Source organism: Poeciliopsis prolifica, unplaced genomic scaffold (assembly GCF_027474105.1).
Source record: "Poeciliopsis prolifica strain line A6 unplaced genomic scaffold, Auburn_PproV2 SCAFFOLD001, whole genome shotgun sequence".
Taxonomy (NCBI): Eukaryota; Metazoa; Chordata; class Actinopteri; order Cyprinodontiformes; family Poeciliidae; genus Poeciliopsis; species Poeciliopsis prolifica.
Window position 1 is genome coordinate 10,065,402 of NW_026562376.1, and position 16,417 is coordinate 10,081,818.

At 36.3% G+C, this 16,417-nt stretch overlaps 2 protein-coding genes across 2 annotated transcripts; both read right to left on the minus strand.

The window, feature by feature from the left end:
• Positions 1-1,210: 1,210 nt before the first annotated feature.
• cfap161 (cilia and flagella associated protein 161) lies at positions 1,211-8,199 on the minus strand. The gene is made up of 8 exons (XM_055038365.1): positions 7,614-8,199; positions 5,627-5,716; positions 5,320-5,537; positions 5,172-5,253; positions 3,478-3,513; positions 3,269-3,391; positions 3,104-3,177; positions 1,211-1,926 (listed from the first exon to the last, which is right to left on the minus strand). The coding sequence occupies exons 1-8, from the start codon at positions 7,683-7,685 to the stop codon at positions 1,761-1,763; spliced, it is 861 nt and encodes a 286-aa protein (XP_054894340.1). The 5' UTR covers positions 7,686-8,199; the 3' UTR covers positions 1,211-1,760.
• Positions 8,002-14,786, minus strand: cers3b (ceramide synthase 3b). Its single transcript, XM_055038379.1, is given in 15 exon segments — positions 8,002-8,349; positions 8,445-8,598; positions 8,679-8,785; positions 9,591-9,719; positions 9,955-10,047; positions 10,145-10,195; positions 10,393-10,450; positions 10,544-10,662; positions 11,282-11,399; positions 11,545-11,721; positions 13,952-13,997; positions 14,232-14,282; positions 14,534-14,600; positions 14,740-14,765; positions 14,768-14,786. Coding segments are annotated over 15 exon segments (1,344 nt in total). The 3' UTR covers positions 8,002-8,220.
• Positions 14,787-16,417: the final 1,631 nt, after the last annotated feature.

Here is a 16,417-nt window from a genome sequence, read left to right on the forward strand (position 1 = left end):
ACTCTTCTCAAAGTTGAAGAGCTAAATATAATTGAGAGATTTGCTATCTTCGACAAAAAAAAGTTTAAGTCTATCAAAACAATGTAGCCAGTTTTAATTTCCAAGGCATAATGAGGCAGTTTATCAGCCAAAGTAATAAAAAAATAAAATAATAAATAGTCTGATTTTTATTGTTAATCTATTTCTTCCTATTGAACAGTGAAAGTAAATAATGTTACATGTATTTTGCTTTAAGTATTAAGTTATTGGATGTTTTTTTATATTAGGGTTAGTGCTACAGAGCCACAGTTAGCTCCTCTCTTCAGAGGCTCTGATGAAGCCTGTGCTGATCGCAGTGCTGCTGTTGCTGCTTCCACACTTAGGACACATTTTGTTCTAACAATGGCTGGGGTGGACCTAAATTCATTTGTATTTTTGTGCCAGAAGTGAGAGCAGGATCACATTTGAACTATTTTGTCAATTTGTGAAAAACACTGCATCTCTTTAAAGCTCTCGTTTCTGATAATGGGCCGCATGGCAAACCACCCAGGGCAGCATCTTGTGGAGAGCAACATAAGCTGCCTGAGCACCACCCGCTCCTACTCTCACAACCGGAGGATCTGAATCTGAATCTCAGCAGTGCCTAAAGTAGAGCACAATGAAAAACTTTGGGTGTGTTAGGCGAATTGAGGGACACCAGAGAGATGGTTTGCCCAAACCGGCTAGAAACACCTAGCTGGTATGTGCACTGCTCAGCTTGGGGCGAAGTGCTTGCATTCCAAACTAATTACACATTCCAATTTTACTGTGCGTACAAATGCAGCTTTGTAAATTTTAACACTACACGTCATTGTTGGATTTCCCATCTTCCTCTACTGCCTATGATGTACGGATTTTTAATGATATCAAACACTGGGCAAAAGGCAAATAACATTGGCCTCAAAATCACCAATGACTACAGTTACCTGTTTGAGAAACATGAGTGAATTTCAGTTTATACGGAATTAAGCAATTGCTCTATGACTATATCTGTCACCAGTCAGTATATTCTAGACCAAATGCTATGGAAAAATTCCACTTAACAATTGCAATGGAAATATTCAGCTGCTTCATCTTAATAAGGGAAGAGACAGTGCATTTAAATCTGGAGAGACTCATACAGAGAAGAAAATAGCAGTTAAAGGATTTAATGGTACAAGATCTTTGGCGCTTGGACCCGACAGAAGACTGTGCCGAGGATCACTGCGAGCAGGAGATCGGCTCGGGCGAGCTCGGGATAGTCTTCCCCGGGGACCGAAAACTGGTGGTGGAGTGGAGCCCGGAGATGGAGGAAGTGCTTCTGGAGGAATTCCATCAGGATGAAGGTGGAGATGGGGAGGAGGTGGGTCAAAGCGCGGCTGATGAGCAGGCAGACCCAACGTAGCTTGAACTCTTGAAGGCGTCCTTGAACGATGATTGGCTGTAGCGGCACGGCGGTCCGGTCCTTGCTGGCTGCGGCGGGGTCGTGGTGATTAGATGATGTGGAGAAGCTGGATCTAGTCTCCCAGCTTTAATTTTCGCCTAGGCTCCATATGACAAAGCGTTAGTGCTGGTTTGTGGTTGTGAGTATCATAGTATCATATAACCTTATCACAATGGTCAGAGTCCAGCCTCGAAGCTTCTTACGTATCAAGTAAAAGCACTGATTCAGTTAGAAAAGGTCGTTTTTATTGTGGAAATTTCAGGTATTGTTTATGATGTTTGTGCCCATTACAATTAAATTGGAGGTAGTGACCCGGGGTCTAGGTGGGCTGCTGGACGTGTTCTAGTTGCAAGTGCCTCAGGAATAGAAGCCCAACCCCAGCAGGATCACAAGTACCCAGGATCCAGAAATTAACATCTTGTTCAGCTCTATGGGTGTCCAGGAATGTGTGAGCGACCACTTCATATTCTCTGCCGTAATCTGTCCTGTAAGGAAAACAAATCATTAAACATTTGGTTAGAGCAAAAATGTCTCAACTGCCAAACACAAACTTTTGGACTCACAGTATGACCCCTTAATCTTCATCTTTCCAACACACACAGAAGAAAATTGTAGAGGAAGTTTAAAAAACATATAGCGGTAAGGAGAACAACAAACAACAAAACTAGTTATGTCATTACACTGTATTAATGCACCTTTGTAACTCTGAATAGCATTGTAAAATAAGTCAGCAAATAATTTTACTAAACAGTGTTTGAACTGAATACTTGACCCATGTTAGGTGAACTGCATTCAGCTGGAGTTTAATTACTGTATCAGTGAAGTAGCATAGAGGAGATGAGCGTTTGCCAGTTCTGAAGTGCTAAGGAAGCTTATATTGCTTTAATAAAATCTGACCTCTCACATTCATCAAATCTCCATGACAACCATGAGACTTTGCCTGCATATCCATCAGTTGTGTGATGCCAGATAGAGGACTTTACTTTCCTAATTCTGACTCTCATAAATGTGAACACATGGCGTTCGGACAAATTCTTCTGGAACTTTGGCTAGAAAAATGTGCTTCCATCAATTTCCTACTGAAACCTGATGTTTGTTAAAACCCAGAAACTGAATGTGCACCAAAAGTACTGGTGTACAGATGTGTAGACACACATTAGTTTAAGCACATTTCCTTTGCAAATCCCAATCAAATTCCACATTTGGACACACCTTACTTTACATATGCAAGAAGGTGAAAATAATTCATGTTTTTGGTTTGGGTCCATTAGGAAATCATCTTCAGCTTTGCTGTATACTTTTCAAGGCAATGATACATACTAATCCAATGTCAAAGGATCAATGCCAAATCAAATATATCTGAATTCACCCTGTGGGTATTGCACAGTTCTGCCCTGGGCCATATTCTAGATCTCAAGTTGACCAAAATGTCTTTCATATTGTCAACAGTATCCCTGTATGCTCTGCAGGTGTCGCCAAAGGGACAAGTATCTGTAGATTTTTTGTGTGTGTGTATGAAAGAGATGATGCTGCTGTAGTAAAAGCTGGATTTTCACCAGCAGTGTAAAACCACCACCTGTGAAATATCAATATCCCATTCAGCTGGAGTTTATAATAAAAGTTAAAAAAAAAAAAATAAAAAAAAATACAAAGATAGAATACCAGAGAAGCTTTTCACTCAGAACAGCAAGGCCTTCATTTGTCATGCAGTGGACGACCAGCACCTTCTCGTTAGCCTGCAAAAACATATAAAGGGTAGTTTTTGTTTTACATAACATTTCACATGCTGTCTTCAGTAGTGCACGTATCTAACTGTTAATAACTTACAGGAACTGGCAGACCCTCAGATTCAAATCTTTCCTGGGGGTCAAAGTGCGATATTTTCCACCATGACAAAACACTTAAGGTGTCATCCAGATAAACGTCTTGGAGTCCAGACTTCTTTGCACGCTTTAAATTAAACATAATAGGTGATAGATGCACATGTTTTCATCTCAGTGATTTTCACTTATTATTTGTGATAAATGTGGATGTACCTTTAGGAAACGCGGTTTATCACTGGTCAAGTAAAGCTGAGGCAAAACATTAACAGAAAAAAAGCAGTGATCAAATGACAGATTAAAGATAGTGTTCAAGAAGAAATGTTGACTTTTTTTTCTGTTTTTTTTAACAAAAAATAATACATTCAATGTTTTATTTCTGGAATTCTCTTTTTTTGTGTTAAGGAATTTTGCAAAGAACATTTTAACCTGCAATAAGAAGACTTGTAAATATTTTTTTACTTTTAGGTTAAAAATTCTCAACAGAAGCTCCAGAAAGCTGATAAAGCCCACTTAGAAAGTAAGCTAACTTACTCTATAAAGAGCTTGTTCTGTTCTGCACTACAAGGATTTGTAAGGCAGAGTAAACTCCTGTTTTTGTGTCTGACTGGCTGCTAAGAGATTACTCAAGGCTACCCTGCAGGTGGTGTACAACTAACTAAATTATGAATGAGTTCAAGTGCAACAACAACCATTTCCAGGTGAAACGAAGGTCAATAGAAACTTTACCTGACTTCAGGTGTTAATTATTAAAAAAAACTTTTGTCACAAGGCACTTTGTTCTTGAATAAATTTGCTCACAAAATATGTATATTTCCAAGAACCTGAAGATAATTACTTTTCTACTTTCCTATAACACACCAAAATTAGTATTAAGGACCACTCTCCTGAGATCTTTACATTATATTAAATATATTACAGGACAGTGTAGAAGAAAATGAAACTAAGCTGCTTTTGTTTTAACTTACTTGAGATGAAAGTATATAACTGATTTAAGTCATGCGTGATGTACGTCAAACTGCATCCTGATATAATCTGTGTTTTCTGTGTTTAACACAGAACAGAAAATGAACATTTTAAATTTAACTTATGTGGAAATATTATTTCCTGAGGCAATAATAACTCACTAAACCTCATTCAGCTCCTTCTTAACAAAATGTATGAGGCCTGTAGGATTGCATATTTGACCAGGTCAAAATTATTTACCAAAGTCAAATAAAAATTGTACATTATCCTGTTAAATGAACTGAAAAAGGCAAAATAAAAGTCAAAATAAGAGACATGAAAACCAGCACAATTCCCTTTTGAAGCTGTAATATTGTGTGAGCTCAGTTTAGATTAATTTTCTTGGTTAGTAATCTGCTCCAAACTCTAATGATCACAAACCAGTCCAAAAACTATAACTTTGGGGATTTTTTTTTTTACTGCCACATGTTTACAATATTGTCTTTCAAGTTTGTTTTAACTCTTTTTTTGCATGTATTGCTATCTTACTAAGGTTATTGCTTTTTGCAAACTTTTTAATGGTCATTTTTAAAAATAAACATCTAGAATTAAATTTAAATGAAGAATTACTCATCAATTTTGACAACTCGATACAATCAGCTGAGCGGCTGTAGATTTTTTTTTTTTTTTTTTACCAACTCCCATGATAGAGTGAATTTTACTAAATTTATAGCAAGGTTGGATTTGCAATATGTGCAGTTGAAGTTATATCTTTTTTTATGAATAGACCACACTGACTACATATTCTCTATATGTATTGCCTTACAAAACTTGATGACATCTATTGAATGCCATCAAAGCATCATAACTTTCCAATCAGTTCAGATACACCTAGATTTTGTGAGAACATGTACAAACCAACTAACACTAAAACAAATAAAGCTTCAGGAAAAGGTTTTACTTACTCCTTTGGCAAAGCCACTTGTTGTTCTGAGAGCAAAACTCTGGTCAAAATGCAGAGTTGATCCTTCAGGACTGCCATCAACACTGCACCACACAGACAATGTCAGCTAGGTGCTCACTCTTCAGTTTCTGTTAAAGTAATTTTCTTACCTGGTGATGATAAAAGCAGTGCGAATACAGGGTTGAATTCCTTTTCCTGCGCTGAGCCCGCATGGTAACTTAATGCTCGGCGTGGGTGTCTTTATCACATTGTCGACATTGGCGTTGATGCTGAGAGCACTGTGCTCCCTGTCTTTTCCTCCCACATTCACCAACATCACAACATCTCCAAAACGTACCTGTCCGTTGACTGTCGCAGAGAGATTAACCTGCACATAAAAACAGACACTCTCATCACCACTGATGCCTGTTGTGCATCTGTGGCTAGAGCTTTTAAATCAGCTTAGATTTATGTTACCGGCTCCAAAATGTTTTGTTTGAGAAAGTCCACTTTCTGAGAAAGAAGCTCTCCCCGCTCTCTCTTGTGAAGAAATTCTTTTATTGTATCCTGGAAAAACAACGGCAAATAAAATTTTTCTCTGCAAGCTGTTATTTAGCACTACAAACTGTGAGTTTTTTTTTTTTCATTATCACAATGTCTCAAAATAAGAAGAGATAAGTACTTGTTGCGAGAAACATGCGCCAGTCTTCTGACAGACTGGGAAGAGCACAGAGAGAGATAAGAGAACTATTTTTACCTCTGGTCAGCCCAGCATTTCACTGAAACTTCCCAAATAAGTCTCCTATGACGGGTTCTCTGGTCAACAAACACTCTAAGTTTGTTTAAAACTTAGAGCGCTCTTTTGCTTATATATTTTGCTTATATATGTAAAAACTCCATTATGTTTTTTATGGTGTACAGCGCTTTCAACTGCTTTGCTAAAATGTGTTTTACAAACAAACTTGATTTGACCTGACATATTCTATTTCTAATTCCACAGATGTCTTAAAAGTACTCTTAAAATGTAATGTTAAAAAGTTTTATGTGACTTGACTTTCAGATAGATGGTAAAATATTAAGCGACATAACACAGAATTTTCAACAGGAATAAGAAAAAACCTTTAAAAGTATGAAACTTGAAGAGAGAAAAAAATTCTGAACAAATCAACTCATTCACAAAGCTTTCCTGCTCTCCCATGTTCTTCTTTTTTTTGAACACCAGCTGAACATTTTTGGTCATTATCAGATAATTATGTTAACTAATTTCAGCCAAATAATTTCTGATGACAATTTAATAATAATGTGAATACTCGTTATATAATAACTTCATTTAATTGTTTTTTTAAGTTATTGTTTAAAATAACTTGCTATTTCAAAATACAAAACTTTGTTTTGTATTCTGAAATAGCAAGTTTTTTGTGTGTAATTCTCCTCTAGATACCTTCTGCAAAGATCCAGCAGATGTTGTTAAGCTCAAAATGATTCATACTCATGGCATTGTCAAATTCAAAATAATTTCTATTCTATTCAATCAAAAATGTATCACTGAGAATGAGGTGGATCTCTCAAGAATAATAAAATCCATTAAAATTCTAATTTGAAAAAAAAGTATTGTTTTTATCAAAATTTTATTTTACTTTTTCTTCTTTTGTCTTCATCATCTTCTTATCGTTGTTAATATTTATTTGAAAATTTCATGCCGAAAATTATTCCATCTTTTTTTTCAATGGAAAAACCTTTCTTTGCATTGCAGCAATCAAGCTCTTTTTATTGCGAGAGTGTTTTGCATGTTTCCAATGTTTTCATAATTTATCTTTAGGACAAGCTCCAGTCATTGAAGTTGGAAGGCCTCTATGCCATTTCCACAAAAATTCTTTTAGCTTTAAGTCAGGACTGTTAACATCCTTTCTAGTCAGAAGAAACTTGTTGGTCAAATTTAAAGAAAATACTTTATACCTATATCTACCACGAGCATGAAAATTTTAAAACTTCATCATAATAAATGACTAAGAACTTTAGGGTATTTACCTTCTGCTTCCTGCTTTAACCTTAGGTCAATAAATTGATAAAAATAAGTCAATTATTTTATATTGCCACACAAGGCTATATAAGACAACAATAAAAGCAATTTGATGCACTGGATTTTATTTTGGGGTGTAAAATTAAAGTGGAGTAAACACAAATGTACACTTCATATTTGTATCAATAAAACATTTTCACAACTTGGTAAATCAAACTGAGTTTAAAAGAAGAAGAAGAAGAAGTATTTAGGAGACACTTTGATCATGCACAAATTAAGCTATGAGGTTAACTTTCATGAAAATGCTAAATGAAATAAATTAAAACCCTTTTAGTTTACTGTAAATTCTAAACTCTTATTTTCATGTTTCTTACTGATTTAGCTAAACTATGTCAATGTGACGGCTGGCTCAGATAAGATGTCCTCATTTTCTTTTCTACAAACCTCCTTTAGGACCAGGTCTTCTACCCAGTTTCCGATTTTCACCTTAGGCTGATACAGTCGCCGATAAGTCATTTTGACGATAGCTCTGAAACGCTAACAAACACACAAACGCAGCAGCCAGTATGCTAACAGATTTCGATAACCATAGCTTTAAGCTACAAGCGGTTTCTATAGAGACGGTTTCCCTAGGTACGAGCTTTAACCGCGTCTCACCAGCTGCCGCTAGGGGGCGTGCTGGTATTACACATGAGGACATCGATCTTTCATGGCCTGCCTTCCAAACAATTAACAAGACACAAATAAATACTGATTTGCAGCGTTCTGAGAACACCAACACGGTCATAAAATGTGATAAATACACAAAGTTTGATCAACTGCTGCATGAACAGGTTCATATAACTTCAAGTGTCAAAATCAGTCTTGTATTTTTTTTTTTTTTTTATGATCGCGCCAATTTGTACCCTCATAAAATACAAGTAAACTCATGAACGAGCTAATCCTAAGTTTTAATTAGGGCTAAAATTAAATCACACTATTTATGTTCCTTCACAGTTCAGTAGAAAGTGTCCATCTGTCATGGGTGATGCTCCTCTTTTCTCTGTGTAAGTCAGTGGCCGTTAGCTCGATCTCTGGCACCATTCATGGCACCATTAATATGATTCATTTTGCGTCTTATATTCTTTTGCGAATCACTGTCGTCCTCCTCTTCATCGCTCCGAACATCGCCGTCCAGTTGCTGGGTGAAAACATGCCACAGAGAAGATTTAGGACCAAGAGGCAGACATTTAGCCAAGAAACACTGCACTTACACACAAACCATTTTGAACACACCTTGTTGAAGACAAACTTGTAAGCCATTCTTGTTATTAGAAAAGCCCAATAGACATGTAGAATTTGTAGAACCAGTAACATGACGTTGAAGAAATAGTAGCCAAAGAAGGGGTCAAACCTCTCCATTGGGTACACCCATGTACAGTGGATGAGCCTGTAGATGTACTTGTTATTCTCCCTTAGCTGTCAGCTGTAATGTGCCACACAAACACATTTTTTTTTTTATTTACTCACCAAAAAGGAAAAATAACAAGTCTTGTCACCATGAAGACAGTTGTAAATATCACAAACATAACATTAGCAGTCTGGTCCCATTTTGCGTAGTTAAACAACTTTCCTCCCTGTAAAAGAAGCAAAGACAGGGATAAGAGCCTTGTTTTTCTTGGAAAAAAAACAGAGAAGCAACAGAATAACAAGTATACTTTTACTTCAGGAGAAATAACAAAGCAGACAGGGAGTAAAGGGAGGAGAATAGATATGCATCCCAAACCTTTTAGATTTTTATTAATAAAAAATGTCTTTTTCCATCCACTTCCCTAATACACATGGCTATATGTTGATATATTGGTAATATACCTGATATTGATGACTATTCTAGGTTCAAGTCCCTTAGTTTATAAATTTATAAGTAATAGACCAACATAATGTCATGCAGATAAATATTTTTATCCATCCATCTAAAATTGTATACAGTACCAACTTTTGTTTCTAAGACATTTTAGGCAATTACATTATAAGCATATGTGTTGCAGCTTTCTGCTTTTTAAAGTATTCACAGATTTAGATAAATAATAATAAAAAATACAAACAATTTTTACTGTAAATTGTAAAAAAACAAAGTCTGTTATGTAAATAAACAGGCATTATTGAGCCTGCAGACATTTGTTATGGAAAAAACATGCAAATTATGGTGCATAAGAGAATGCATCTAATTTTTATACCTACGCTGGTCCTCCTATTCACTTAGTCATGGCTCTCTTTGTTGTTTCTTTGTCAAACACATAAATATCTTCTCATTGGACTTTTGTTTCCCTGAATGTCAGACGTAGACAATGAATAACCACTGCTTTATCAACAAACAGTCTTTCTTATAGCAACAACTATAATTCAGAATCATTGCAACTGGAACATTACAAGAGCACTGACCTCAAGCAGTATGTCAGAAGAGTCGTGAACAGCCATCACAAGAGTTCCAATGCGGATGTAGTTAGAAATCCAGGAGAAACTCAGAAGTGTCAGTGTGGCTACATGGTGAATCACCTGCTCTTTAAAGTCCTGCCAGCATGCAAACCACAGGCTAACATTACTCCATTTTGTACAACTCTAACATTGATTTTATTGAGTCAGTAGTGGTATGTGCTACTCTTTTTTTTCTATAAGTCATGCAATCCTTCAAAATGATCAGTTTATGAATGTAATAGGAAATGTGATTTAACTTCAATATAAAATCCAATAATAGTAAACAATAAAGATTTGTTAAGTTTGTACTTCAGCACACTTGTATACTCACTTTTCTTTTTACATCAAACGTTAGGCTGAGGAGCAGAGAAAGGTAGAAGCCCATTTCCAAGGTATAATACCAGTACTGTGATGGGAGCATGGACTGAAGGAATATTTAGCAAACATAAAACATTTTCATGAATCACGCTGTTTACACTCTTGTACAGCCTATGCTGGTACAAAAAAGGGAATAGAGTTACCTGTTTAGGAAATTCTGCCCAAACCTCTTTTAGATCATAAAACCAAGGTTTCTAAAGTCGACAACAGGACAAAGAAGAAAGTAAGAAAGAGCTGAACCAAAAGCAAAAAAAAATATTGCTTATTTGCTTGGTAACTTGTGGTCTTTGGATTTTACATGTTTGCCCAAGCAGCTTCTAGCATAATAACAAATAAATTCACATTAAAGGTGGAAAGCGAAAAGAACAATAAAAAATTTCTGAGAACTTACATCGTAAAGGGCGAAAAGTCCTCCAAGGAATGCACAAAGATAAAAGCTGCATCTCCAACTGGCCGAACACAGGAGCAGTAAAGTTAAATGTTTACATGGAGACACTTATTGTCCTACTAGTACAAAAATCTTTGTGTCCACATCCACCCACCTGGCTTCACAGAACCTCTTCCGAAGCCCAGGTCGATCTTGATTCCTCCTCCTCCTGAACCACACTTGTACTCTCCTTTCTGGCCAGCCTATCTTCTTACACAGGGACCGAACATCAGCCTGAGACACAAAGCAAACAGGTCAGGTGTTCAGGACACAATCAACAGCAGTTGTTTGGGTTGGCTACATACAGAGACACAAAAGACAAACAACAATGCAGACATGGACACTTCACTCCAAAGGTCAGTTTCCGTCCAAATCCTGAACTGTGAAAGGAAGTCGCAATCACAAGAGAGAACTCGAGCATGGTGGAGATAATATGACAAGCAAAATCACTGCCAAAAGGTCACTGTCTGGGACTTGAACCTAAAATAGTCTTACTGCTCAGCCAAACAGCTCATGAATTGTCTTTTTATCAACAACATGTTGTATTTGCATATGAAGTTTATCTTTTTCATGATCTCAGACTTGAAAATATGGCAAAAAGAAAAAAATATTTAAGGGATAAATGCTTCAATACAACACTGGAGGTTTATTTTAAAACACCTTATTGAGATTCTTAGTCTCAATATATCTTTGTTGCTGTATTCGAGCAGCAACATTGTAAATTTACTTTCTTTTTAATTTCTTCCACAATAAGTTCTTTTATTTATTGAAAAACATCAACAAAAACTACAAAGCACAACACATTTCTGCTTGTGATTTAAGTGTGTAAGAAATAAACTGTCTTTTAACTTACCTTTGAAGGATTCCGGGTTTGGCTGTAGAAGTACTTCTCCAGGGTTGAGTTTTGCTCAGCTGTGAGACGTACCTTGTCTCTGATCCCTAGAGCATCAGCTAGTGGTGTGGCCAAGAACCTGAAACAGTATACATAGCTCTGTGACCCTTCCTTATAGCACAACAGCAACAGCTTTTTAGAATCTCTTAGATAATAATCCCAGTATATTGAAATTAGACGATGGTGCTCTCAGTCACGATTACTCTTAAGCTGTGTAGTCTTGCCTTTCAAAGAGGTATCTGACAACTAGCAGGCAGAGAGCACAAGGCACAGCTGCATAAAGTTGAGAGGCTTTGGCATAAGTTCGATCTTCTTTGTCTTCGAGATCTGCCCAGGAGACTTTCTCTGGAAGCCACAGACGTTCCCACCATAGCCAGTCTTTGATCGTCTGCAACATGATGCTAAAAATTTGGAGGGAATAAACAAAAACAAAGCAAGCACAAGTTAAACAATACTTATTGTGGTCTTCTTTTTACATTTTTCTGGAATAACATAAAGAAAGCATTTTTAGGGAGAAGACTATACTGGATTCATAATTATTTTGTTATTATGATTTTGTACAATTTTCAACATATTTTAAAAAATCTGACCTGAGGATTTAATCAATCAGAACATAAAATTACATTTTTTGTTTTTGCTATATCGCATATTTTGGTCCAAATAGATTTATGACTGAAAAAGGTCATTTCTTCTTTTTTTAAATCCCAAATCAGGAAGGTTTATCTCAAATCCATACAAAGTGTGGCATGTATATTTGTTTAGTGTCATTCATGTGTGCGCTCATTCAAGGTACTTTGCATCAATATAAGGGAAAATTGGTGTAGAGAATTACATTAAAGACAAGAATGACATTAAGAGAATAATTATAAAGATTCAACACAAAAGGAAAGAAACTGTGAAAGGCAATTTCATACAGAACAAATAGCTATAAAATAGTGGAAATTAACAAATGAAATAATCTTTGAATTTCATGTGAAAGATGAAGTAAACATATTTTCAGTCTCAATTTAAAAGAGCCATTTATTTCTGAATTTCTCATGTTTTCAGGAAGTTGGTTCCAGGGCTGAGAAGAATGCAAACAATATATTGCTCTCCTTTGTTTGGATATGTTCTGATGACCTGTAAAGTTCAGATGATTCATAGCCTAACCTTCCATGCTTTATAGATTATTGACAAGATTTTAAATTATATTCTTTAACAAACAGGGAGTCCTTCCAGTCAGTGCAGGACTGATGTGAGATGATCAGTTTCTCTCTCTTTTTTTTTTTTTTTGGTCAGGACAAGTCCTTGAGCTTATTGTTTACTCATGATTCCACAAAGAAAGTACATATGTTGGTGTGACTGAGCTTTTTCTGTGGCCGCGCTTTGACTCCGGAATCAACTCCTAATTAGTCTTTGAACTACAACTGAACTTCTCCCTTTTTAAATTAAAACTCAAGACACTTTATTTTTAAACAAGGAAGGCTTTTAATGCTTAAAAATGTGGTGGCACATTTGTTTTTGTCTATTATGTTTGCTTCGTTTGGTTTGATCGACCTTCTTTTTAGCCTGTTGATGTTTTCATTTATGTATTGATTTTGGTCACCAGTATTGAAGATGTATAAATGATTGCTTCATTGACTGACTGAGTGATTGAAGGTTGCACCTGCTCTGTGTCCAGTTTTGACGACAAACCCTTTATCCTGGCAATGATTTTTGAAAGTGGCAGGTGAATTTTGCAGTAGACTTGATATAGATTGTAAAAACTAGGACTAAATCCATGACTTGTTGAGTATGGCAGAATGTAGAATTCTAGCCTTAGCATCTTTGAAATCAAAAACAATTCTGTAATAGCTTGTGGTCATGTGGTGACAAAAAAATTAAAAGCTGTATATTATTAGCACACATATGGAAAAAATAAAATATTGCGTGACTTGGCAATCTGAACTGGGGGAGCAAAAAGATGTTAAATAAATCTAGTGCAAGAGCTGAGCCTTGAGGAACCCCACATGTGATTTTTGTTTGTTCAGTCTTATAAATACCAAATGAGACAACATAATGTGACTCGGGCAAAAATAAATAAATAAATAAATCACTCCCACACAGTAGCAATCAATCCCACTCAATTTTCCAGTCAGTAATCCAGTATGCTATGATCAACTGTGCCAAATGTATTACTGAAGTCCAATAATAGTGTTTATATGGGTCACCATGATCACTGGCAAGTTAAAACTAGAAATCAGCCTGTAATTATCTATTTTTGAGGCATCCAGTGATCTAGAATAAGTTACCAAATCTATGCGGTTAGAACCTGAAGTTATAAAAGAAGCCAGCAGTCTGGAGACAGAGAACCCCACCAGATATCAAAGGGCAATATGATAAAAAAGGTGAGGAACAATTCATTGAAGCAGAGATTAAAGAGAAGTAAAGTCCTTCCTCTTATGGACTCTGCCCATAACAAGAGTACAGAAAAAATATAACAAGCTAATTAAACAAACTGGCCTTCATATCTGAATTCAGGGCTTCTTAACAGAACAGACAATATGATCAATGCTTAATTAATTGTATTTACAAAGGCAGTATAAGCCGTATGAAAATGTCCCTGAAGCTCAGCAGTGGTTAATAAGTCGGCATGGGAAAAGGCAAACCTACCTGCAGGCGGTGTTGTCTTGACAAGTTTCAACAGTGAAGAGAGAAGCTGAAGCAGATATAGAGTGGGTTACCAGGTCTGATGAAAGTCAAGAAAAACACTACGCAACTCAAATTGCTCTTTACATAATCATTTCTCTCACAGTAAATCTTTTAATTTATGCTCTTATGTCTTTGATGTTATTGTTCTCTTCACTGACTTGAAAAAAAAATATATATATATATATCAGCAGAAAGAAATGAGCAGCATAGCAAATATTAAACTCAAGATTCACACACTTACCTTTACGCTGTGCCCAGAGCAAGCAATGCTGGGTGTTGTCTGGGAATCTGTCTGAGTGAGGTCAGTCTATTACTCATCCCCCTCATATACTGCGCTTAATAACATGAGATAACAGTTCTGTTAGATCCGAAAGCATTCAGGCTATTAAAAGGTCTCTTCAAGGAGAAGTAGGAAATCAAAGTAAAAAAATATTTGCTTGAAAATTAGTAATCGTCCTAATCTGAACAACGTGCATAACTGTGCTTGGGCTGTCTCCAGTGAGCATGTCAAATAGATTAGTAGATCTGTGTTTGGTTGCTCACCTGATGAAAAAGTCCTGGGTCCTTCCCTCCCACGTTGCCTGCTCTCTTGATCACACCCTTGTTGTTGCTACAAGTCGTTTGAGATGAGAAACGATTAACAGCTTAGTGCTCTTAGAACATTTTGGCAATAATTCTTTTAGTTTGCAAAGACTAAACTGCAACAAGTCATCTAAAGGACAGGATCAGGATCGTTTGCGTACCCTCACCTGCAAGAATTCCCTTGGAATGCCAACAGCCCCCACAAAGGCCCCATTCACTGGAGGGGCAGCAAGGGAGGAGGAGCCAAGCGAGAAAGAGGAACTCTCTCACACAAGAACAAAGAGTGAAACATCATGCTGCAAAGATAGCTACCTGAGTTAATAATAAACATTTAAATGGAGATTGAGCTACCCTGGGTGCGGCACACAGTCTCCAATTTCCTCAGTCTTTCTCAAGGCGAAGGTCATTATCAGGAACTAGTTTATGGCTTTATTTTGCGAGGTATTAGTTGTCTTGAACATACAGCTAGAGGGATATAAAAGTACAGCAAGTCGATGATACTCAGAGATTTCTGAGTCTTTGTTTTTTTTAATCTGAGACACATTTTGTTGTGTTATACCTGTGCCAGAGGAAGGCAACACAGACAACAAATGTAAGGCTACCACACATCTATCTCGACAAGAGGCTGAAAAAAAACTGCAGTTCATTTAATTTAAACATACACATTTTTATCTTACAGTGTGATGTATTTCAAGTAATTATTTCCATTAAAGTTGTTGATTATTGTTTCAGAATTTATAAAAATCTTAAAGTCAGTTGTTCAGAAATTAGGCTGTATTGCAGAAAACAAAATTTGAAGGATTTCTAAAGTCATAATGTTATAGTACAGCAAAATTAAAGTGTATGCAACAATGGGAAAATCTTAGATATTCTCCACCAAGAAAGTAAGCAGCAAAAATCCATACAAGAATCACCATTTTGCACAGAGAACAGTATTGAATCATTGCTGAAACGTTAAGCAGAAGGGAAAAGAGTAGTACGAAAAGTGCAAACGCATGAGTGATTGCACTCATACGTAAAATGCTTGAAGTGGTCAGTATGGCAAGACAAGTATTGATTGAGTATTTAGTCCATTTATCATTCAGAACATAATCTTTAGTAATTGAAAGATAAGAATAATCTTGCAATACTGGAGTAGGAGAAACAGTATGGTAAACAAAGGTGAGCATGGAAGAAGATTGGATATAAGCTACAACTCACATTCCTTGTGTTAGGTTCCTCCTAACACAAGTCATCTTCTAAGGTTAAAGTACATTTTGAATTTAATTCAGAAATCAAAATTCAAGTCTTAAGAGAGAGTTAAAAAGACAATCTGAGTTACTTGAGTATAATTGTAGCCTTTTAACACCAGTGAGGACCTTCGGCAACAATGCTGTCCATATAATGTTGGTTTGTGGTTTTAATGAGTTTATTTATCAGGAAATCTCAAAGCACTTCATGCTTTGATGAGTTTACTTTAAAGCACGACTCGTCACCTGCCCACATGGCCAAAAGTATTAATTCCTTCTGTATCACCATATTTCCTATGAGCTTTATTGGCCATCAAGCTGGTCTAACCTAGCCTCAAAGTATGGTTTCCTTGGAAAAACTGGATTTTTGTCAAGACGAAAGTGTGAGATTCAACAATGCCGACGATCTGAAGGTTGCCATTAAAGCAGTCTGGGCTTACTTGAGACCTCAGAGCCGCAGGTTCTGTGCTACACTGCATGGAGGCTCTACCTTACTAGTAGTGCACATACTTTACAGTATTGAAAATCCTTTCTTTTTTTCTTCATCTTTAATATTGTGATTTTCTGTGAAACTGAAAACCAGTTTTACAGGAAATCACATCATCAGGGAAAATCA

Coding starts and splice junctions, on each gene's coding strand:
- cfap161 (XM_055038365.1), bottom strand. CDS start 7,685: ATGACTTATCGGCGACTGTATCAGCCTAAGGTGAAAATCGGAAACTGG. Junction 3,392..3,477: donor ATAAACCGCGTTTCCTAAAG/GTACATCCACAT, acceptor TTTAATTTAAAG/CGTGCAAAGAAGTCTGGACT. Junction 3,178..3,268: donor CTGAGGGTCTGCCAGTTCCT/GTAAGTTATTAA, acceptor ATGTTTTTGCAG/GCTAACGAGAAGGTGCTGGT.